At 40.4% G+C, this 23,730-nt stretch overlaps 3 protein-coding genes across 5 annotated transcripts in view; 1 reads left to right on the top strand and 2 right to left on the bottom strand.

Annotated features, from left to right (window-relative positions):
* The first annotated feature begins 9 nt into the window (after nt 1-9).
* On the top strand, nt 10-18,565 carry LOC113027050 (TBC1 domain family member 3F). Its single transcript, XM_026176466.1, has 14 exons — nt 10-194; nt 9,875-9,948; nt 10,297-10,382; nt 10,578-10,617; nt 10,742-10,822; nt 11,177-11,278; nt 11,371-11,480; nt 12,703-12,751; nt 14,268-14,388; nt 14,588-14,682; nt 14,929-14,994; nt 15,162-15,261; nt 15,678-15,830; nt 15,945-18,565. Exons 2-14 carry the CDS (start codon nt 9,883-9,885, stop codon nt 17,330-17,332), a joined length of 2,457 nt encoding a protein of 818 aa, XP_026032251.1. The 5' UTR covers nt 10-194; nt 9,875-9,882; the 3' UTR covers nt 17,333-18,565.
* A 467-nt stretch (nt 18,566-19,032) lies between these two features.
* On the bottom strand, nt 19,033-23,434 carry uevld (UEV and lactate/malate dehyrogenase domains). The gene is made up of 12 exons (XM_026176458.1): nt 23,188-23,434; nt 22,504-22,588; nt 22,355-22,420; nt 22,063-22,226; nt 21,835-21,976; nt 21,658-21,752; nt 21,416-21,521; nt 20,965-21,135; nt 20,715-20,879; nt 20,357-20,444; nt 20,102-20,225; nt 19,033-19,946 (listed from the first exon to the last, which is right to left on the bottom strand). Exons 1-12 carry the CDS (start codon nt 23,227-23,229, stop codon nt 19,782-19,784), a joined length of 1,413 nt encoding a protein of 470 aa, XP_026032243.1. The 5' UTR covers nt 23,230-23,434; the 3' UTR covers nt 19,033-19,781.
* A 277-nt stretch (nt 23,435-23,711) lies between these two features.
* spty2d1 (SPT2 chromatin protein domain containing 1) overlaps nt 23,712-23,730 on the bottom strand; it is a 4,857-nt gene continuing 4,838 nt past the window's right edge. For all 3 annotated transcript variants that reach the window (XM_026176457.1, XM_026176455.1, XM_026176456.1), the window contains one exon: nt 23,712-23,730. This exon is cut by the window's right edge and continues 616 nt beyond it. The gene's annotated coding sequence lies outside the window, so the exon portion shown is untranslated.

Genomic DNA, 23,730 nt, shown 5'->3' with positions numbered 1-23,730 from the left:
GTGAGGAGGGAGGAAGGGGTGGAGGGGTTGTCCGTTTGACCAACATCGATTTGAGCGGAGGTAGTCGACACTCGTGGACGAGCCTTTACCGCGGTGGCAACGTCGGTGTGACAGCTCCCCTTCGCAGCGAGGGAGAGAATGAGAATAGTGGATGTAGTTTGTACAGCGCGGCAACAGAGAAGCCACTTCAAAAGGTGAGCGGAGACAGCTTTAGCGTCTCTGACACACTGTGTTGTCTTCTCCATCTGATTAGCGCTTGTAACGAAACGACCCGTTTGTTACTGTCTTTTCCTGTCCTGTTATGTTTTCACAACTTGCGCAACCAGCTAGAGATCAGTAAATGAACCCCTGTTCACTCGTTTTAAAACTAGTCGCACGTGCAGGGCTGTTAGAAAGCGCTCGTGTTAACCGTTAATGGAAGTGAAGGTTTGTGCTCGTGAATGTTTTAGGGTTTTTTTAGGGAAGAGATACGGTTTATGGTGAGAGAAGTTGGCTAACTTCGCAAACCCTCTGTGGTTAAGAGAAGTGTAGGAGCGGTATTCATTTTTGGGAATTTCTGATTTTGCATCACTCTCACGAGCTTTCCAGCTGTTAAATTACGTGTTAACCGTGACAAGACAAGTGTTTAAGAACAGGGAAGATGACTCGGTGTCCTTAATTATCTGGCGTTTCACCCGAACACCACTAGTCTGGGGTTTTTTCTCACGAAGCAAAGACATTTCTTAATCAGTTTCGCTCTTACCATCTTTAAGTTCCGCATTGTGTTAATGTATGCTTCGCAGGTATGAGAGAAGTGTCAAAATCGGGAACTATAGTTGTGTTCGACACAATGTCCTGTCGTTTTATGTCCGAAAAGCGACATAGTTTTTTAACTGGAGCCAGCTGGGGTTTACTCTGAATATCCCACCACTCAGAAAGCAGACTCCAGCATCCGAAAGTAGGCCAGTAGCTGGTCTGTATGTCATGCTACACCGTGTTTGGTCCCCCCTCTGGAAGGTTAATGGGAGTCTGGCTGGTTCAAATGTGGAGTGGGGGGAGGTTACAGACAGACAGACTCAAGTGAAAGATGTCCAGCAGCTCTAGCTCTCCTGTGTTGGATTGCAGACTCATATTACAGATGTGCATATTGCTAATGTGCACATTACCTCTTTAATTTAAATATGTACTTGGTAATAGCATGAGAAGTATTGTACAGGCGTATTAAGTCAGTGCTATATTAGGTTTTCATACACACACTTCACAGCTGTGTTTTTTTTAAAGATGCTGCTTTCTGTTCATATCAGAAAGGTGTTTCTATGTTTTTGCTTCTTGTTGTGAGAACCCCACCCATACGTCACAATTTCCTGCCTCTTTAATTATCTCCTGCATCTGTTCCTAATTATTTTAGTTAAGAACTGATTTCATTTGGTTTATGTTGTAAAGCTTTTGAGATAGCAATAAGTTAACCACCCTTTAATATTAGATTTTCCCTTATGAGAAAAATAAATCTGTAAATCTGTGTGCACTTACAGATAGGGCATGGCATTTTCAAAAATGAATATTACGTGGATCTCATCGTTTTCAAACCGTCAATTTGATCTAGAGTCCAACAGCACATGATGACTTTAGGATATGTGTGTGAGTAAAACTTTTCCCTTTAAACATTGTTCTGACTGCAAGCAGGATGTCAGCCACATGTGAGGCAGAGCATGTGAGCCCTTATTTTATTATCCTTGTCTTTTTTTCCTAATGACTCACTAGAATTTGCCTTTTTTAGAACACTGATGTGTTCATTAAGCTTTTATAAATTTGCTGTTTTATATCCCTGCTTAGCAGACTTAAAAGCAATTATGTAGTATTATGTTCTGCGGTATTATAGATAATAAGTAAATCCCTTGGTTAGCACTTGGAGGAAAGGATCATAATTGGCTTTAGTCAAATAAACCATAAACACAGACGCTTTCTTTTTTTTACTCTGATACAACATTTACGTCTGTTTATGGTTCACATGTTCGTTTTCAGCCAGGAGTTTGCATTGTTTTCTGTTGGGATAATATTATTACAGCAGAGAAGCAACAATAGTCTTTTTGTTGGTCTGAATGGCGGCTTTATGATAGATTCCAAAGGCTTACAAATGGGCCAGTGTCACAAAAAGCACCGAATAGTGAAGCCTTTTGCCAGCCTTTTAAAGAAAGAAGAAAAAGAAACACTTTACCCCAATAGTGTAACCCGTGAAAGGTTTTCAGTGGCCTTGTCACATGATTAAACCACCTACAGGTAATCTCTGATCATCTTGTTGCAATGCAATCGTGGTCAGAGCTGGGGAGGTGTACCATATCGCGTGTGGGGGCTTAGTAGTATAGGCTATAGCTATGTTTATGAAAAGTTGTTCCGAGGCACACTTGAGGCAAGTCCAGGTGTTGGTCTGTTTTTATCAACCAACAAAATAATGTCTAATTTTTTGTTTTTCTTTTATTTACTGTATCGTGCATAAAGCTGTCCGGCCTATTTCAAATGAGAGCTACATCAGAACCAGAAGCTGCAACACTGCTTGTTGATCTGTATGAAAATGTCTCGCACATTGTGTTGTGAGCCATGCTAGGTCGAGATATCACAAATGGGCTGGTCAAAATCCCTTCATCTGACAGTATTATTCAATCATAATCTATGGTAGGGTAGATGTCACAGAAGCTATTTTGGACAGAAATGAGTAAGATTTTCCTCAAAATATTTCAATATCCCCAGCCATTAGTATTCTACATTTTTCTTTTCAGGGTGACAAGATCCTGGAGTTTGTGTCACCATGCATTGCGTAATAGACCTTTGCACACCCTGAATAGCTTTTCTGTGTTTTTACAGGCTACATACAGACAAACATAGTCACACTCACACCTACATACAACTTGGGTTCCTCATTTGCCAAACCTGTGCTTGCACTCCTAGAAAGAACTTGAAAACTCTGCACAGAAAAGCCAAAGTCATCCAGTGGATTGGAACTTAATAGTATAGTCCGTGAATATCTCAGAATAGTGGGGCATTTATGATGCTTTTATGAAGACTGCGATTGTTAGCACCTTTTAAAATTATATTAATACACAAGGATGATCATATTAAGAAGGCAGTTATAAGAGGGCAAATAGATTATAGATACCAGTGTAATAAAATTACTTTACACTATTATAATCCTTAAGTCTCAAATACAGCATTTTAGCATTTGATCAGTATGTTACTTTATCACAATCATGGTGCAAGAAACTAGGTTTCTGCGAGAACTCATTTTGACAGTTGCATGAGCTAGTTTGTCTATAAATGATCCCAATTCTTTTTCCCACACTCCGTCATTAGTGAAATTGAGGTCACACCACTGTTGAGATTGTAAATTGTCACTCGGGCTGAAAACTGCTACACCCATGAGGACACGAGTGGTCGGTTCATGGGATAATAGCTGAAATCTTTGTTTGTTTGTTTTTTGACATTTGTAGAATGGCTAAAACGGACCATCTTGGAATTTCCCCTCTATGATTGGCTCTGTTTGTGTCTTTTCTAGATGCCACTTTAAATTAGTTTTTGCCCCAAATACTTAACCTCGTTTTGCTGAACTGCTTTAAGTGTCCTTCCAGTGTATGCTGTCCCCCTTCCATAATCCTCTCTTTCTGTTCTTGTAAACAATCTTAAAACTGACCGAATCACACGCGCCGTGTGTAACGGTAAGCCTGGCATTTTTTCTTTTTTTTCTTCAGCTTTTGACTTTGGCCGTGGTCGGCTCTTCCTCATTGGGTAACATCCTCTCTTTGTGTTCACCTTCTTGAATTATTTAATCTATTTGGCTTTCCAAAACCTAGCACTGTGCTGTGGTGGGCAAAATATAATGGTTTGTAAAGAGTGGAAGCTGTATCAGAGGTTACGTTTGAACTTAGTAATGTGACCTGAGCGTTTGCTCTTAATTTGGTGAAGGACGCTTGTTGTGCAGCAAGCTGCTTTTGTAAATGGTTAAATATGAGATCTGTCTATCATCAGCATGATTTAAGCATTGCTTTTTTTAAAACCTGTTTTTCTCTGTTTATTAGTCATTCAGCTTCACGTATGAGTTTACTAACATTACCACAACAGTAGTTATTTAAAGTGTGGATATACGTTGGGTTTTGGGGGGTTTTCTAGCTACACCACTTATGTTGTGACTGTGTCTTTCCTAAGATGAGGATCCATTTATGAGAATGTGGCTTTCTCTGCAGGATCTGAGGTTTTGTGTTTATAAATATTCTTCCCTTGACATTCTTGTCCTCCTCATACCACTCCTCAAAAAATTGCTTGCACTCTGGGAAACAGGCCTGCGATGGGCTTGCTTCTCTAGCATCTAAAACTTTGTGTGGTCATTTTTATAATTAGACCCCCCCTTCCTGCTCTCAAGCCACAGTAATGAACAGAGACTGCTTTCAGTCTGAGTGATACAAGGTGAGGTGAGCCCTCTTCCTCCTGCTCCATCTTGTTTTTTTCTTTGTCATGAAAGGAAAAAGGGCACATTTGGATGGTGAGTAATGTTGGTATAATCTATGTTCTGTGTGGCTCTCTCTGGAAAAACGATAAGGCAGAGGGACATGGGTAATATAGAGTGCAGCAGGACAAAAAAGTCCTTAGGGACAGCAAGCTATTCTGAGCCTTTGTGCTTTTTCTCAGTCCCTGAGCTCTGGATGTTTCCCCCTGGGCCACAACGTCTGTGTCTGTATTTTCTATGCATAAACACTACAAAAAAGTGAGTGAGATGGGGCGGCAGGGGAAAGGGCCCAGACAGTAAGGAAGACAGGGAATCTTTTGTTAAGGAGACCATAGCTTCTCAAAAGTAAGATTTTCTCTAAGTGGCCTAAGGTGGGTGGTATTATTCTTGTCTCAAATTGTCCTTTGAATTCCTAGTATCGACTTGCTGTTTGCTTCAGCTCAGTCAAGAAAAGATTTAGTACACAGTTTATTTTACTTTGCTATGAGTCAGTAGCCACTATGAGCAAGCCTTGAGAAAAATGCTACTGGCATGGGCACGGTGAAACAAATGGCTCTTGTCCATGCACCATCACACCTGCCAAACATGTTTGTTAGTATGGAGCCATATATAGAAGCTGTTGATGATACTGAGATATCTGAGCTTGTTTTTTATATTAATGTGATCATATTTTGAGCATGTTAAAACGTGGCTTCTAAAAATATGACTTGGTAGCTAAATGTCCATTATATTGTACTTAGGAAAAATTCTCTCTGATTAACTCACCTTGAGTATACAATAATCTTGTTTCAGCTGCTTTGGTCTTGCTTTAATGGAGGTTTCATAACTTTATTTTTTTAGAGGCAAAAATAGTCACTCTTGTGTTTGTTGTAATAATGATTCCTGTTCTCTAAGTAGGTTCTAAGCTTTCTATGACATTCCTCATCTCTTAATAGTGCTCTCAGTTGGCCTCTATTACCATCTAATTTGACCCTGGATGATCATCTTTCTTCGCCCCTGCTTAAAGTAGGGAGGGCACCTCGTGGCCGTTGCTCTCTGTCTGCTTTTTCCAGCTCTTTTCTGCTTCTCTTGGACACATCCGTGCTTACATGCATACACTGTGTGTCTGACACCCATTACAAAACTGGAGCTCTGTTGCCATCTGGGACTTGAGCGTTCTTCATGTGGAAATTAAAGCCATGTGGTTGCTTGTAAGCTTCCCTTCTCTGAACTAGAATGACATACTTGTTCTTCACAGCCGCCACAAAGCTACACCACTGAGCTAATGTAATGACGGGGGAAATGGAATGCACCACAGGACATTCTTTCAATTTAATTGTCATAAATTGTTCTGCTAATGACTGTAGTAATTAATACGATTATAAACTTAAGCAACAGATGTATAATTCCACCATATTCTTAATTTGAATTGCTTTTTCATTTGATGTAGGGAAGTGAGAAACCCTTGATAAAGCATCAGATTTAGATCATTTACATCTTAGTCGTGACTCATTAAAAATGTGTTTGTCTTTGACACTTTATGCTTATTAGTACCCTGACAGTGAGGTTGTAAGATCCTCTGCAGGAACAGTGGTGGTTTACAGTACATGTTTATAATAAAATATGCATCTGAAGAGTGAGTGTGAGAGTTTACTCTGCAAGGTAACCAGGCTGAGTTGGTGCATGGTTCAAGCTTGTCTGATCTGAGTGTCCTTTGGCTGACCATGCAGCGCTGACTAATCGTGTGCTCAAAAGAACGAAACATCTGGCGTCTTTTGCTTTGCGTCGCCATCAGCAGTGAGGTTAGTGTTTTGAGTGACAGTCACATAAAATACATTAACGTAAAAATTTGATATTAATAACAATATTAATATCAGATATTAACAACGAATCTGACCTTCGGGATTCAGGTCAACTTTTTTCCAGTATTTCCAAATTTGACCTTAGCTCGTCTCCCTTGTGTTTTTGCCCTTGTGCTGGTACAAACTGTCTGAGGTAGTTTGACTTGAAGGCTTCAGTTCAAGATATCAACCCACATGCACATATTGCAAATATGTCATCGTGTCTCTATCTAAATAGGAGTCTAGCGCTTGTGGTTAGTTTCCAGGGCCCTACGGTAAGTTATTGCCAGACTACTTGTAATCCCAAGCTTTCATTCTTACTTGGCGCTTGTATAATCCTCTGTCTTAAATCGGAATCCGCTCGGATTAAGATTGATTATAAGCCAAAAGAGAGACGATCAGAAACCAAGGGAAACAGAAATATGTTTAAATAACATTTGAGAATTGTGTTCTGTTTCCTGTGAGATTAAATATATCTTTTAGTTTTTGAACCGCAGTTAGCTGATAGAACTATAAATGGCCTTTTGGTTTTCAGTGCGGAGAGCTGTTTAAAAGTGTGCTACCAGTAAGTCTTTGAAATAAAGCTACTTGGCTTAATTTTTTTCCTTGCAAAAGCCAGGCTGGTTATGGCTTTATCCATGACATTTTAGAGTATGTGAGCAACATTTAGAGATAGGAAATGTTAGTGATAAATCAGTAAAGGAAGTTTTGACTGCCGCATCACGGCATCACCGCTGAAGACCTTGTAATTAGCTGACTGTGACTCAGAATGCTTTGCAAGCTCTTTGTGGTTACAACTGTGCACTGTGAGCTTATATATGTGAGCCTAATTTAGAGCCCTATGTCATAACAGGAAATGATGTCATCTAAGCCTTAGTTTCTACCCTGTTAGCAACATGGTTGTCAAAACGTAGCCATACAGTTGTTTGTTTTGTTTTTCTTCTTCTGAATGTTCAGCGGTGTTAACCATCTCAAATTCCAGCTTACTGTTTGCTCACTATCTCAAGCGGCCGATTTTGTTTCTTTCAAACACATAACCTTTATTCATTCCTTCTGTTTTCTACACAGTTAGACAAATGACACATCCCTGTTCATATTAACTCCCCCAGGTGTGATATTCGTGTGAGGTTTCTCCCACTTGGTGACCTTCTCAGTTGCTTAATCAGATTTTCCATTGAGCTTCCATCTGTTGACACCCTGATCCCGACCACAAGTAACCACCTTCCTGTTCACCACTTAAAAAGGGCAGTAAAGTAAATTACTTTGATGCAGCCACGGATGTAGCCTCAGCTGTTTTCTCTTGTATTTTGCTTATGAGTCATAAGCAAATCACCAGTTGTATTAGTGTGATATGATCTTACTTCTCGGATGAGAGGTGAAACGTCTTCAGAAAACTTAAAGAAGTCCGGTCGCTTTTCTTTCCAAGCTCCTTAGATTACTTTGACCTGGATGACTGAGAACCTACACAGACAGATCAACTGCAGTTTTACTGAAATCTTTCTTGCTGATCACACAGTCCAAGTCTGAAAGAGTTGAAATATTTGTTTAATGGCTGCAGGAAGAAGAATTTTGTCCCACTCTTTCTGTAGTTTTCCTTGAACCTGTTATTGAAGGAGTGGCAGTCACTAGTTTCCTTTTCTTCCTGGCTCAAAAACAATGCTATCAGCAGTGTGGAGACTCAACACAGGAAGAAAGCATCTGAGACCTAATGATGAAGCCCGACAGATGCTTTAATTATTTATTTATTTATTTATTTTTTTTTTTTAAAGAAATTCCCTCAGCAAACAGGACTTTTAAAAAGTGAAATTCCATTGTACAAAGCATAATGAAATGTTATACATATTCGGAGTGTGTATATATATATTTTATACATTTACAACTTACATTTATAAACATGTGAAAATGCAGTAAAGCAATCTTCACTTTGATGACCATAAGTGTTAAAGTTGTTGGCATATAAATCAATTAACTCCTCATGCATTTGAATTAGGTTTCACTGGCAGTACCATTAAAGCTGAACTCATAATAACAGAGCACGTTCTCTTGGCATAACCTTGCTTACACATCCGTGTTGTGTGACGTTCCTACTAAGTCATTGCATTAAAATAAGATTAGTCCTCGATATTCACTTAAATTCAGTGCATGTCTTAGAAGAGAAACATAAATTAAACTTTTGATAATTGTGAAAATACAATTAAATCAAGAGGGCTTAAAAATTCGATTAATTAAGAAAAACAATTATGTAGCTTTACAATGTGGTGCCATGACACTCCACACATCAACTCCGATGTTAAAAAACATTGTGTGCATAGTTAAAGTATTCAGTGCAATTCAGTTTTATTTATATAGCACCAGATCACAACAATAGTTGCCTTAACGTGCTCAGCTTTTTATTAATTTATTTCTTTACGACTTATTTAGCCTATGATAAATACACTAGTAAGACCACATTATCTGATCATGTGATATAGGTAAGATAAGACTTTGGTTACCGAGCTCACCTCACAGACGGTTTACACAGCTGTTCAGAAAGTATGCTGATGCCATCAAAACCCTGAAATGGCTCAAGCTGAGGTGGATGAGAAAAGGGAAATTTTGAAAAGGAAAGCAAAGAGCAACAGAGTCCATTTGTTCAGAGGTCTGGTTTCACTGAGCACCTGTTTCTACTGTGGCAAACCTCTTCCATTATTAGGCTTAATTGTAGGAGAGTCCCAAGAAGTGCTCATATTTCAGCAGCACTGGATACCTTTTTATGTGTGTGGGAAGACACCTGAGAAACAAATTGCATCCTGAACTTGTACGTTTTGTGAATTGTAGATCGCTTCAAATGCAATGTCTCCTGTCAGCACAATGAGTAAGGGTCTGCAGGGAAAAGTTAAAGGGTCTTTGTGTGAGATGACAGGTGCATTCACACCTGTTGCTGCTTGGCATGCTACGAAAAATCTACTGCCTGAGGTTTCTGTTGGCTGCATGTGTCAAGAATCAGTATAACATAGTATTATTCCAAAGAGCTGACTTATTATACTAATTTCCTGTGTAACCTTTTTAAAACAAACACTCTTCAAAAAGTCAATGTGAAGAATTGCATTGGACAATACCATGCAAGCTAATTCAGACAGCCAACTCTAACTGCACTGCGTCATAAACATGTAACATGCCTCATCCGTTATATTCCATATTTAAATTTCGAAATTTGCTACTCGCTCTGACATGTCAGTGCCGCTGCTGCGCTGCATTGCTTCGTGCTGTTTCAAGCCCTCTACCAACTCCAGCATACACTCATAGGCTGTTTACCCCACAATTTCTGTATGTGTCATATTTTTATGGAGGGATCTCGTTAAGTTTAATGCAAGGAGATTGTAGCAGTTTTATCTTACAGTTATCTCTTTTACATTCAAGCAACATTTTATATCATGGATCAAGTGTGTAATTATCCTACCATACCAATCAGCAGTAAATCAATATTTACCTCAATATTAGGTCAATATTCTTCCACATGCCCAATGTATATGCCAATGCATTGGCATATACACAGGTTAAGAGAGATTACTCTCTTAATCTATTTCTGTGTGTTTTCTTATAGATTTTGACATGAAGAAGGACATAGACACATTAATAGCAGAAGAACGGGCTGAAATCATCTCTAAATATGACAAGGTAGGTGTTTACAGGAAAACCTGTGACTGTGAACATTTCCATAGTGACCAATTTGTGGTTACACTTAGAATATTTTTGCAAAGCATAATGCATTTGTAGAGGTGTAGCCACAGAAGATTGTCACGTTTCATTTGGAGGATACTACACAGATCAGCATTCACACGCTCCCTACCTTTGCATGGGCTAAGTCTCAATTGCATCTGTCAGGAAGGCAGAACATCATCAGAAAATGTCAAGGCTCATGTCTCAGGCTCCTAATTTAAAATGTAGTGCACTGACTCGCAGGGTTTAAAGAGGAAAATAATGGATCTGTCCAAATATGCATGATTTGAACTGTTTGTGTTTCAGGGCAGGCAGGAGGGTGTCAGTATTGATCCGTGGGAGGATGCTGACTACAGCATTTATAAAATCACAGACCGCTTTGGCTTCCTGCAGTAAGTACATTTGAAGCTTTGGTCTCTACCTTGCACTATTTTAAATTTGTGCACATTCCCTTGCATTGAATTGGTCCCATCGTTCTGTCTATGCTACTTCTCAGATTATGATGATTTTTTTTATCATTATAAAATGTAGATTACTCTCTTAATCTACCGCTTTGATACATATTGTGTATTCCTGCCCTTCTCCAGTGAGGAAGAGCTTCCAACACCAAGTGTGCTTGAAGAAAAGGTATGAACATTTTAACGTATAGCTACTTCATATTTTTACCATATTTTTACCAATCAAGTGATCTATTTATGTCCGACTCTCACATGCACTGAACCACATGTTGTTTTGTCTTTCTTCTCTCCAGCAAAAGCAGCAGGAGCTCGAGCGAGTTGAGAAATGGCTGAAGATGGTGAAGAAATGGGACAAATACAAGAGCAGTGAAAAGGTCGATAGTCACCCATCAACATTCAGACACCAACATGTCTTAATTTAGCCCATGCTTCCTTTTTTCTGCTTGGCTATCTGATGTACTATTTCTGTTTCTTTTTATAATCTGTTTTCCATTCCTCTTTTAAGCACAGCTCACTCCTTTATCCATCTCCTCTTACCAGACTATCGTGAGGAGATGGCTAAAAAAAAAAAAAACAAGTACATGAGTGTATGAGATGAATCCGTGTCAATCAAGAGAGCTAAAAGGCGTACACCTCAAGAAGCATTCAAACGTGACGCTGTCCCTCTGTCTGTTTTTGCCGCCTCATGAAGAGCCTGTGTTCATGTGTTTCTGTCACATCTGTTTCAGCTGGCGAAGCGTGTATATAAAGGTATTCCTCTCCAACTTAGAGGACAAGCTTGGGCCTTGCTTTTAGACATAGAGAAGGTGAAACAAGATGGTAAATATGAGGTAAGCTATTAAAATTGTTGGCAATTTTCTATGATTTTGAGAAACTGTGTCCTGGTTTTTACACACAGAAATGTCATTCCCCTGTTATCCAGAAAATGAAGCAGCAGGCTCGTAACTTCTCCACAGAAATTAAGCAGATAGACTTGGATGTTAACAGAACCTTCAGGAACCACATCATGTTCATGGATCGCTTTGGAGTCAAGTGAGTTCTTAGCTTCACTCAGGAGGAAGCTGAAGTATTTCATTGTATCCACATGTAACACATTATACACACATACAAACTGTTAAACCTTGGTTGTTGTTTTTTTGTTTTTTGTTTTTTTTTTGTTACAAGTGGCCTTGTCAGGTTTTTTTGTTTTGTTTTGTCAGGTCACATGTCCAGGTTTCCCCTGACAGAGGTTCCTGCAGGGTGTGACCTCTGACCTAAACGTTGCAGTAGCCCTGTCCCCTCCCCACTTACACACGCACTCACACAGTGCCATGCACACACACACAAAACCAAAGATGTGGTTTCCTCCTCTCTGCATTTTATTAGCCTTCCTGTCAGTGCGCAAAGCCCCACAGGAAATGGCATTATACAGAAATGTGCGCTGGCGTCACATGTACTGTAATACCACTGCAACAACAGAAACTTATATCACCAAATGTACACAGACTTACCTTCCAAACACTAAATACCTTCTTGTGTTTCTCATTGTATTTGCTTGGGGCAAGGCGCTGTTATGTGTTACTCTTCACTCTGAGTGTGTAACTGAGTGCTCTGTTTTTGCCCTTTGTAATGTACTTCCCCTCCAATTCAAAGCCACCGAGTCCAAATAGACCAAAACACCGCTCCATCCTGCCTGGCTGCCCACTCCTTCCCTGCAAGTCAGCAGCTGTCTCACACACACTGAGAAACTGACAGCTATTTAAAGCTCCTTTCCTGTCTCTGTCCCTGTCCATAAGACATCTATTTACTATAGAAGCCTGTGGAGGCATTGTCCTATCTACATCTGCGTACATTAGATCTGTTACTATCCCTACGCCGTGTGCACGTTGTACACATTAGCCTACACACATTGGCCGCCTGTGTTCAAGGTCTGAAGCAGTTGTAATCAGATGTAATTTCTGGAACATCTGTGGGGCTTTCCATATATGACAGCATATTTTCACATATCATGAACAAAATATATACTTCTCTACTTCACAAGGTCATTACGAAAAGAAAACCATAAAAGTTAACTTTTTGGTCTTTTTTTTTTTTTTCTTCAGCCATAAAAGAAGTCCTGTCACACATTAAGACTTAAATGTGTAGCAACAATACTGAGGGTTGATTAAGCGACTGGGTGGATAAAATAATTGGTTCAATTGAACCGCTTTACTCCGACACAGCGTTTCAGTTTGTTTGGTTGTTTTAACTGGTGGCTTCTCTGTTCTCTCTCCAGGCAACAGGCGCTGTTTCACGTACTAGCTGCTTACTCTGTCTACAACACGGTGAGCAAATTTGTCCGTGTATCTGTGTCCGTACTTACGGTAACATTGTGTTGCATAATATGGAGGAGTCTTGTGTACACTAGCTGCACAGGAACAAGCAGCACATCCATCAAGAGTGTTAGTTTCTGTACAGTGGAAAACAGGCCGAGCTATCCAGACCCATCTGTTGTCACTCTTGTTTAAAGCCTTAGGAGAGATCTTTTATTTATGACTGGCTTGGCCTAATTGCTACACAGTGTAGCAGATAGACCGTTGTTCACACTATTAGACCAACTTCCCCTTTTGACAATATTTTAGCTTCAGGACAAATATTAAGCCAATTCACTCTCTTTTGTTCTAAGATTTTATTCTGTCTTAATGTAAGAGGATGCCTTGTTTCCAGCTAAGCGCAGCTTTTAGAAAAACAAACCTCACATCCTCATTTCTCATAGAAGCCAAGTTGGTTACTTTTCACTTAGCAGTCATCTTAACAGTGTCTCTGCACCAGTGTCTTTGAATCACAGTTGTGGATCTGAAGGCAGAGATAATGAGTTTTTCATGCATCTGCTTGAGGGTCTTAGTGTATTTTTCCAAGTGTTTCTCTTTGCATGGTGAAATTCAGAGTTTACACACATGCACAGAATCACCAGCACTCGTATGCATTTGTATCCTGTGTCTGAACACTTACATCTATCATTTGCATTCATATTGAACAGATTTTAATATTCCTACGCTTTTCAACTAGCAGAAATTTAGCAATAGACTTTTGAAGAGTACACCACACGCAGGCAAGCCAAAGTCTGTTTTTCTGATTGGTTTTTGTAGTCGATTCCTGTGTGGTAGAGGTGTTTGAGCCAGAGGAAATGGGCATGTGTCGTTCCCTTTTTCCTTTTTCCCCTCTTCTCACACACTGCTCAGAAGAAACTGGGTCAGTAGGAGAGCCAAGAGAGAAAAGGGAAGAGAGAGTTGGAGGGGGGGAGGCATGTTTGTTCTTTTTGCCTATGTGATGGTAGTGAAGAATGTGGGGAATGTGTAGTTTAACCTCACCATAACCCTAACTGTATTTATGCTTTTCCTTGGAAGGATATTCTGTCGTGTCCGTTGGTAGCTACACAATAAATCAGCCTTAATATGGACAAATACTAAGCATGTGTCTGTGTTTGCATGTATGTGCTTGCCAAGGGCTAGTTTAGTTTAAGTCACTGAATCATTGTGAAGTCATATTGTCAGTAATTGAAGCTGGATGCATGACATTACTGAGAGTCTTTGATTGGCTAGTGTACATATTTGTACAATCCAGGTTTGAAGTGCTGATAATACCAACACTACATCTTGTTGTGTACAGTAAAACTTCCAGAGTCTGTCTTCAGACCTCATAAGACATTCAGATGCTCTCTGTTCCCTCATTTCTTAGCGTGTGTGTGTGTGTGTGTGTGTGTGTGTGTGTGTGTGTGTGTGCGCTATTAAATTATGAATACTTCCTCTCATTTGCCCGTTCTGTTTAACTAAAGCCATTTCTGCTCCTGTCTTCCCCCAGGAGGTGAGCTACTGCCAGGGGATGAGTCAGATCGCTGCCATCTTGCTCATGTACCTGAATGAGGAGGATGCCTTCTGGGCTCTGTCCCAACTCCTTACCGACAACAAGCATTCCATGCACGGTGAGACAGAGATGGGAAACAGGAAAGCACAGCTAATTAATGTCTGGGAAGTAACTGTACTGTTTAAAACCAATTAAAAATATAAGGATGCTTTACTAACTTTAGTAATCGTTTTCTCTTTAATTTGTATATAATACATCTCTGCTATTGCCATACACAATTTATAGTCTGCTGACTAATTTTTTTCCCTCCCCACTAGGGTTCTTCATCCCGGGATTTCCCAAGCTGCACCGTTTCCAGGCTCATCATGAGCTAATCCTGTCCAAAATGCTGCCTAAGCTCAAGAAACACCTGGTGAGTAGCAGACTGATGACTGATGCCTTCCATCCATCCTTCCATCCACAAGAGTAATTGAGCTCTTTGAAACCTTAGAAGTTCAGACTCATTTCAAACAATCAGGTCATTTCTCATTTTTTTGATTAATTCATGTTGCAAAGGACCGCATGTTGCAGATCTTAGATCCCAGAGTATTTGGAAAGCGAGATTTATAACTGAAAACAAATTCTAAGGCAGAGTTTCGCATTCATTCCTGCTCCACAGGACAAGGAGCAGATGACAACAGGGATTTACACCACAAAATGGTTTCTGCAGTGCTTCATTGAAAGAGTGAGTATTTGGATTTCCTCCAGATCTTCACTGTTTTTTCGGGGGGGTTATATCTAGTCCCATTAATGAGTGCCTCACAATGCTTTCTTTTACTTTCACTTTTAAATTAGAACTACACCTATGGCAGTTTTATTATGTTTTGATGAGACTGACTCTTAAATTAACAGACACCTTTCACCCTCACCCTGCGTTTATGGGACATCTACATATTGGAAGGGGAGAAGATGCTATCTGCTATGGCTTACACTATCCTCAAGTTACACAAAAGTGAGTATGAGGCTGTGCCATGCCGCGCTTTATCCCTAGATACGGCCGCGGCTGCTGTTGCTACACGAGTGTGTGTTACTGTGTGGATTACATCGCACGCTTCCTCTCGGTTGGCTGCTTCCTAACTGGATGGCTTACATAACAGAAGTAGTCGGTTGCTGTGGAGAAGAATCAAAAGCTGATTTTTCATTGGGTGGCATACTCTAGCACTGGCTCAGCACATTGGTTGATTTCTTGCAAAACAACTCCTTTAACAGGCCAATTCTTTACTTGGCATCTCTTTACTTGGTATCTTTAAACATTACATCTGAGCTTAACTACTCTTTTTAACAGTAACATTTCTATTCCTCACCTCATGGAGATTATCCTCATAGATTACTTTGCTCCTCCTTTGTCTGTATTGTGTGTGTAATCAGAGCGCCTGCAGAAACTTCAGTTAGAGGACCTGAGAGAATTTCTTCAGGAGCAGCTGGCTGCTTCTTTCTTCATGCCTGATGATGCTGTAGTTGAACAGTTGCAGACAGCAATGACTGAACTACGCAGTAAAAAGCTGGACCAACCTCCTCCAGGTGCACCTATGTTCTTTTACAGGCCTCCCCCCCCCCCCCCCCCCCCAATCCTAAGCTTCTTTGTCCACAGCGTTTGTCTTGTAATAACCCACAAATTCTGTTTCCTTTTTTTAGCCAAGTCAGATGAGTTACCCAAGAAGCCTCTGGGTCAAGAGAGACCAGTTCTCCTTCTCCCATTGCAGCCTGACTCTTCTGTGAAGGTCAAAATAAGTCCGCAGTCTGAGAGCCAGCCCAGTACAGATACCCAGGAAACAGTTGGCATCACCCCACATCAGCCTCCCTCCCTTGAAGAGCCCCAGGAATCAAGAAGCCTCTCCAGGCCAAACACACCTAGTTTGCCTTCACCAGACCCTGTTGTGGTTCACACACAAGGGACACCATCTTCTCTGAGGCCTTGTCGAAATCCTCCGATCCCTCCAAAAGTAGGGGTAAGGAGAGATGTTAAGGAATTGTTCCCAGCAGTTAGTCAAGAGAGGGGCAACGAGGAAAACGAGACCTCAGTCACAGAGATCCAAGAAGAACCTGTGGATTGGCCTCCACCCTATGAGCCCCCTCCCTTGGATATGCATACAATGGAAGCTGAGGAGGAAATCATGGATCTCCCTGATCTACCACCTCCACCTTTCATTTTCCCTAACCAGATTGACCAAATGCCACTGGGAGGTTGTTCGCCCCATCTGGGAGCTAGGACTGGCCCGGGTATCCAGCAGTGCTCTCACTCCCCCCGCTCAGCCTCACCACTGGTCAATCAAATTAAGCTATCCCCAAAACTATACCCTAAACCTCCGACATCACTTGACATTTTGCAGAAAAAATCTTTGCCCTCAAAACCCTCCCCCAATCGTGCCTTCACAGATTCGTCTTCCTCTCCCAGAATTCCCCCAAAGCCAATCAAGTTCCCAGTCTCTCTATACGTCCCGGTATCTGCAGGAGATAGACGGCCTTCTAACACCTCACAGTATGACAACCTTTCGGAGGTTGATGAAGATGACCGTAATCTAGAAAGAGTGCTGAGCTCCACTCCTGAGGAAATCCCTAGCCTGCACAACAACCCATCATACAACAGAGAATATGACCCTGCTGTGTACCCTCTGCCTCCACCTCCTGTCTACATGCATCACTCTGCTTCCCCTCCCTCACTATGTGCCCTTCCCAGTTTGCCACAAGAACCAGAATATGTAGGAGAGGGCAGTTGGGTGGAGGATCCTATCCTTGCCCCTCCTCCACCTAGTTTTGCCGACAGACTTAGTCCCCTCCAATGCACCACTGCCAGCTGTTCAGACCCGCACAAAGCCATGTCACCCGGTTATTCTAAGCCTTTCTCCAGGGGCCCCAGAGACCATTCTGCCTTCCCAGCACCGCTGTTGTACACCGGGTCACCTCCGACTCACTTAAGATCCTCAGGACAGTCAGAAGTAGGAGTAGCTTTGGTCCAGTCCAGTCCAGACTTTTGCAGGGTGCCTCAAAGTGGACATCAGTTGCCCAAGTCGGTGACATTTTAAAGTGTTATACAAATGTTACTGAGTTATTGATTTTGACAATATGCTTGGGATTCTCTGTTACTGCTTGTCTAGTTTTCAAAGACATTTTCAAGGTGAAAGGCCAGTAAGTTTTAAATTTGTTGTGTGTGTGCTCGCGTGTGCTCATGTGCTCATGCTTCGTGTATTAGATTCTTGCACCTTCTTTTATGGGCAGTGGTGTCAAATTTGTATTTAAATTCTGTTGGCTGCACAGAAAAAGTGTTAACTTGCCTGCTCTTGTTGTCATGTGAGAAAATGAGGTTTCAGTTTTTTGGATTGTAATAAGAAATTTTCAGACTGTTTGTCCATACAACCTGCGCATTTCACCATTGGTTTGTTTCTCTCTGTTTAACAGTGTCCCAACAAAGTGTCTTAACCTTATCATTGTGCACTGAGGGTTGCAACTCTAACACAAGGGCTTTGAGGCTGCCAAATGAGACCTTGCAACCAAAGCCTGTACATTTATGCTGAATTTATATCAAACTGTGAGCAGGCTCACATATCTAACAGTATATCAAACTGTAATGAGAAACTGTTATTATTCTTTACAGAATTTTTAGGTCAGTACTTGATTTAAAAAAGGACCACTAATGCAGTGCACAGGCAAACCTTTCAGAGAGTTTAAAGCTGTATCCACCAGCAGCAATATGAAACGATGTGATACTTCTCTGCTTTAAATACTGAAGTTTATATCACATGAAGCCTGGTCAGGTCAGCTATTTCCCAGGCAGGTAGCAGTGGGTACTTTGTTTGTCTTTTTAATTTCTTTGTTTGGATGCTTTTGTTTTTCAAAGTAATAGTTCCAGTGTTATCTGTTTGTCTAATACTTGATCTCACAGCAATAATGTACTGTGTATATAAACATGCATGTATCAAATTTAATTAAGGAAAGACTAAAATGAGGTTTTATTCCATCACATCAGCAGTTTCTCAGTAAAATCCATTGATACTTTATTTGAGAGTAGCGCCATCTAGTGTTCAGTGGTAGAATAGATTCAAAGACCGAGATGCTTTTTGGGAAACTACTTCTGCTTGTTAATAGTTCTTCCTTTTATTCTTGGTTATGAATGTGCACATATTCAGAGACTTATACATGAGCAAATCCCATATCTCACTGTTTAAAACTGATATAAACCAGGAAGAAAAATTCATCTGAGTTTCTTCACATACTTTAGAGCTATTGGTGACTTTAGTGTTTTATTTAATTGCTATAAGGACTTTTTTTTTTTTTTTTTTTTTGAGAAATGGAAGTTGAGCCATAATATAAAATACAAGGAACTACTGTATAGTCAAACATGTTTATGTTCTTACAATTATGACATTGTATGTAAACATCAGTTTTGGGTTTTGTTTTGTTTTTTTGCACTGACATTTGTTATTACAGACTTTGCTGTTCTTAATGGGTTTTTTTTTTTTTATGGAATTACAAATTAGTGCTAAAGTCTTTGGTCTAGGTTTGCAGACTCACTGTACATTCTTGTCTAACAACTTGGACCTTAGCTCCCACACAAGTATATTTTGGCTTGCTGGAGTATTCTGTCATGTGACCTGCCCACCAATTGTGGATCAGTACTCCTTTTATGGATCTGTTTGGCATCAGTGAGATTTGGGCTCAGACCAAAGCTTTTGTGCAGTTATGCAACTATGAGTTTTATAAAGAGACAAACCCGGGTTATCTGTTCTTTTTTTTTTTTTTTCTCTCCTCTTTTCTGCAAAGACAATTCACAACTGCTTTCAGATATTTATTGCACACCCCACAGTATCATATAGTGTATATACCTCAATATCAAGGTGCTTAAATTAGTTTTTTTATTTATTCCTTTACACAAAGTACATTAGGGCACGAGATTTAAATTTAGACCTTTAGAAGTTCCTTAATATTAAATATGAAAGAACATTCCAACATAATCCACTGATTCAACGCCAGCATCCTACAGTACGTATAATATTCGTACTTCATATTTTATCTGCAGCCACCCTGATTTTTCTCCTGTTGGAATGGGTTAAACATACATTTTAGGTATAAGTGCACTCTTGTCTTCAACTTTGGTTGTTCTTGACAAAACAGTTAAAGGCTACAAGCGTCACAAGTTTTTATGTTTTTGCAGAAAGTTTCTGTACATTCATGTATCAAGTTGTGACAAATTGTCATTTTTACCCAGACAAAATGAACGGCTTGTCATAGATGTGGTTACTGGGAACACAAAATGCTGTCTGTACATTGACAGTATTGACTGATTTGCTATACACTGAGGAGAATGGATGAACAAATGCTGTGATTAGGTTTATATAAATTCAAAATAGAAGTAACGCCTGTAACCTAAAAACTTTAGTGCAAGGAGAAACCACATGCAACCTCAGCACAGACACAGTCCACCCGCTGAGGACGGGGTAGTAAGTAGCACAGCTACGCCCACACCGCTCGTATCGTTCATATCCTAAGTTGAGCCATGAGGTTGGAAAGGGAGGTAACGCTGTTCCTTAGTTTGGAGTCTTCTTCCTGTCCCAGTGACACTCCAGCTAGGCGTGTGGAACCGTTTACTCCCATAATGCACGGCAGACTGAGGAACACCTCTACAGCTATGCCACCCCAACCCTAAAGTAAACAGAAAAGGCTTTTTTTTAGAACAAGATAATCAATGACCTTTCCTACAATGCCCTGAAAGCATCACACACTCACACTCTCTCACACACACTCACTCACATTATTTGAATTAGTTGCTTCAATAACAAGCCACTTAGTGTTGCTACCTGAGCAAGTGTGGAGACAGAGTGCACCTTCCTCTTATCTGTCAGGACACTATTTGTAATGTCGGCGATAGAAAGGCCCACCGACCATGACCGCTGGCCTCGATTTTTCATGATCTCAAAGGCTCTGCAGGCACAAATTAAAATAAACAATTTTTTAAAAAGAAAAATATTTACTTAATTGATCAAAAATGCACTTATAATATTTTACAGTTATTATAACATTTTGTTCAAAGTTATAATAATTCATTCCAGTACCTGTCTAACAGTGGTTTGGTAGAGCTGGATCCTTGGGCAATCTCAGGTGATGCACTGGAGTTCAACCCAGAGTTACTCATCACAGCAACTGTGAGACAAAAACAGAAACGTAATTGTTTGGGTGACTGGTGTTTTTTTCCAAGTCCTTAGAATAGAAAGAAAGTACAAGTTGAACCGGTAGTGCAGCATTACTGCTTATGGTTGAAATGGTTGGGGGAAAAACACGTGAGGTGAATAAATGGGTTAAGACATATCTGTAAATGGAAAAACCGTCAGTGTACAGGTCAGGAACTCACTGAAGGAAAAAAAAAAAAAACCAACAAATATTTAAATAGTCAGTCCTTTCTTTCTGGCTCACTTTTTTTATCTGAAAGTTCTCCTATGACCCAGGCTGGTTTGTGTGTGTTCAGGTTGATATCCATGACATGACTGAGTCGCTCCGAGTCCAGGTTACACCCTGCTCCAATCACATGTGTTGGAGGCAAGCCACTCTGCCTCCAGGCAACGTGGGTCATTATGTCCACTGGAGAGAGAGAGTGAGTGACCGTACGTTATTTATATAATGAGCCGAGCAGTCAGTAGAAGGCGTGTCTGCTGCTGTTACCGACCTGGTTGTGATGCAATTAGCATCACTGCGCTAGGGCTGAGACGTGCCAGACTGGGAATTATTCCTCTGTACAAGTCAACGTTGGTCTGTACCACTGTGACATACGACTGTTCACTGCTCCATGCGTTTGCAGTCACCACGACCACCCTGGAGCCTGCAGAGGCTGAGATATCTAGCACAGCAGAGACAATTGTAATTAATTCCTGCAGACCTGTCACAGCAAAACTTGTAAAAGAAAAACACAAAGCTTAGGCATTGTTAATTCAGCAAACATTGACTGTGGCATTCCCATTCTTGTTCAAATGTTTTCTTTTTCCTCTTTCCTGATGAGTCATCAAATATGCTCTCTACACAAGCACAGTGCCAGTCCTCTCCCTTCTAATCAAACTGACATCACTGGTGACTCAGCAAAGAAGCATCTCTGGGTTATTTGATGGTGCAGTGTGACGTACCTCTGGATACTTCAACCTTTGGCAGACTGAAAATCTCCAGATCTGTACTGCCACCCTTGGTGGAACTCTCAGCGACATCAATGAAAACCAGTTTATCCACTTTACACTGGATGAAAAGCAAATAACAAGATAAACCACTTCTGAATAGTAAAATAGGAATTGCTAACATCTGAAGCTGGTGAAATAATAATTGTATGACATAACAGTTTATTAAAAAAAATACAATAAAATCAGGTGATTACCTTGGATAAAATGCTCATCACTGATGCCATTCCTAAATCTCCTCCCCCAATAACTGAGACTTTGTTGATTGGTTGATCGTGATGGCTGATTCCACCTGAAATTTAGTAAAGCCATCACTATGAACTACTTGTCTCATTAGTGATCATTATAATAAAACTATATATTAGGAGTTGCACCATCACTGATACGGAAATTGGAGACAAACGCCAGGAGCTCATGGGGATCTTTCTTGTCTGTTGTGGTCTTTGAGGACAATGGAGGGTCTTCCTGAAATTTGGTAACCATCTCATTCAGAAGACCCACCACAGATGACTTTGGCTGTTACAGAGGAAACGAAACAGCAACATTTCAGCACCTTGTCCGCTTTTAATTTTAAATTTCAACCAGACAGTACAAGATCTTACATGATCCCAGTTGTGAAGGCCAGGTAGGTGGATACGTCCATGGGCATCAACGTGCTTGCCCTCTCTGATGACCATGTTAGAAGTGGGTTTCAAGTGGCATATGGGAGGAGTGAATGGGAAGGAGTCCAACAGCCACAGCTGAATGGGGAAGTTGTAGGAGCGACCTTTGGACAGAGACACCTCAGTCAGTACAAAATTATGACCTCATGCTCAAATTAGTGATGCTATTAAATTATACAACTCTTTCTATCAAAATTGGGAGGCAAGTGAGAAGAGTTTGGGTCAGCCACACCTTCATATTGGACCGGGATGGTGCCAGTTAATTTCAGAAGGTCTTTTTGGGTGCTGTCACTAAATGCTGAAATATCAGTAAAGATAGTATAAGTTTAATGTTCTTGTGTGCGAAGGTCAGCAGTAAATGGGTTTAATGTAAGAACTTACTGTATGTGCCTGTGGATAGCGTCATCCCAGGATAGATTCGATTGATTTTCTCCAACTCCTCAACAGCAACATCACGAAATTTGTACTAATATCAGGGGGCAGAGAAGGAAGACTTAACTGTTTCATATTTGGGTTATATATTACACACATGAGGTATATTGTACCACATCAGTTCTCTACAGATTTGGGTCATTACAGTAATCTTTTATTTACATTAATTAATTTATTTGTGGCTGTAAGAACATTTGTCATCGTACATTTATTCTGACAACAAAACACCCAACAATTACTTTTATATTGACATTTTCTTGAAGGGTCCAACAGGTCATTGCGTATTGCTGTATTCCACACCTACAATGGAAATTCTCATTGGCACAAACAACAATAAGTGAAGCACAATAATACTGCAGTCCACGCAAAGTTAGACACGAGTAGAAAGCAGCTCAGTTTAGCACTTTTTAATTGCCCTTCCTGTCTCATTACTATTTTAAATAGGTTACCATTCTGTTCTTTTTTCCCGTCTCATTGCCATCCAGGTTTCTCTCAGACTTCAGTAACAGAGCTGGTTCGGCTAGTTAGTGAAGGGAGACAGCAGCTAACCTAGCCTGCTATACTACCCGGCAATTATGTTTTGAGTTTTAACTTAAGAGGATCTTTCGAAGCAGCTCGTAATAAATCACTAACCTTCGAAAGAATCCGCTGGATTTTCTCTGACGTGAGGTCCATCTATTAAAGCACGACTCCCCGAAAGAAAATAAAAAATAATCCTCGTTTCTTTTGATTTCCACCAGACTGAGACTTTGCTTCCACTTGAACTCTAAAAAACAAACTTCCGCAAACTTTAAGGAGTAGTCAGGCGACACAGGGCGACGGATCCCGCCCACTTGTGACATCAACTACGGCAAAGTGGCAGGTACAAAAACATATGTAACGCCATTACCACACTGTATGAGCACAACCTTACATACTGACCATGCCAGTTTCTTTAAATAAAATAAACAAAAATACTCGACACAATTTAGGGAAGGAAATCGTTTTTGCTCTCTCTTCCACAGAAATACAAAGCAAAACATTGACTACCTGCTGCATTGCATTTGCAGTCCAAAAAAAGCTTTAGATTGTCATACTCTGAAAATGCAGACATAAAACTAAACAAAAGCCTTAATGCATTATTGTCAGTCAGATCCTTGCAAAGATAAAACAAAGTATCAAATGGTAATGTCGTCT

Source organism: Astatotilapia calliptera, chromosome 7 (assembly GCF_900246225.1).
Source record: "Astatotilapia calliptera chromosome 7, fAstCal1.2, whole genome shotgun sequence".
Classification (NCBI taxonomy): Eukaryota; Metazoa; Chordata; class Actinopteri; order Cichliformes; family Cichlidae; genus Astatotilapia; species Astatotilapia calliptera.
The sequence above is the reverse complement of the archived record's forward strand: the minus strand, read 5'-3'. Positions and strand labels throughout refer to the sequence as shown.

What these genes read in the sequence shown, in the direction of transcription:
- LOC113027050 (XM_026176466.1), top strand. Translation starts at nt 9,883, where the DNA reads ATGAAGAAGGACATAGACACATTAATAGCAGAAGAACGGGCTGAAATC. An exon ending in GACCGCTTTGGCTTCCTGCA is followed by an intron (nt 10,383 to 10,577) that starts GTAAGTACATTT and finishes GCCCTTCTCCAG; the next exon opens with TGAGGAAGAGCTTCCAACAC. An exon ending in CTAAGCTCAAGAAACACCTG is followed by an intron (nt 14,683 to 14,928) that starts GTGAGTAGCAGA and finishes CCTGCTCCACAG; the next exon opens with GACAAGGAGCAGATGACAAC.
- uevld (XM_026176458.1), bottom strand. Translation starts at nt 23,229, where the DNA reads ATGGACCTCACGTCAGAGAAAATCCAGCGGATTCTTTCGAAG. An exon ending in TGATGAGCATTTTATCCAAG is followed by an intron (nt 21,522 to 21,657) that starts GTAATCACCTGA and finishes CTTTTCATCCAG; the next exon opens with TGTAAAGTGGATAAACTGGT. An exon ending in ACCAAACCACTGTTAGACAG is followed by an intron (nt 20,226 to 20,356) that starts GTACTGGAATGA and finishes TTGTGCCTGCAG; the next exon opens with AGCCTTTGAGATCATGAAAA.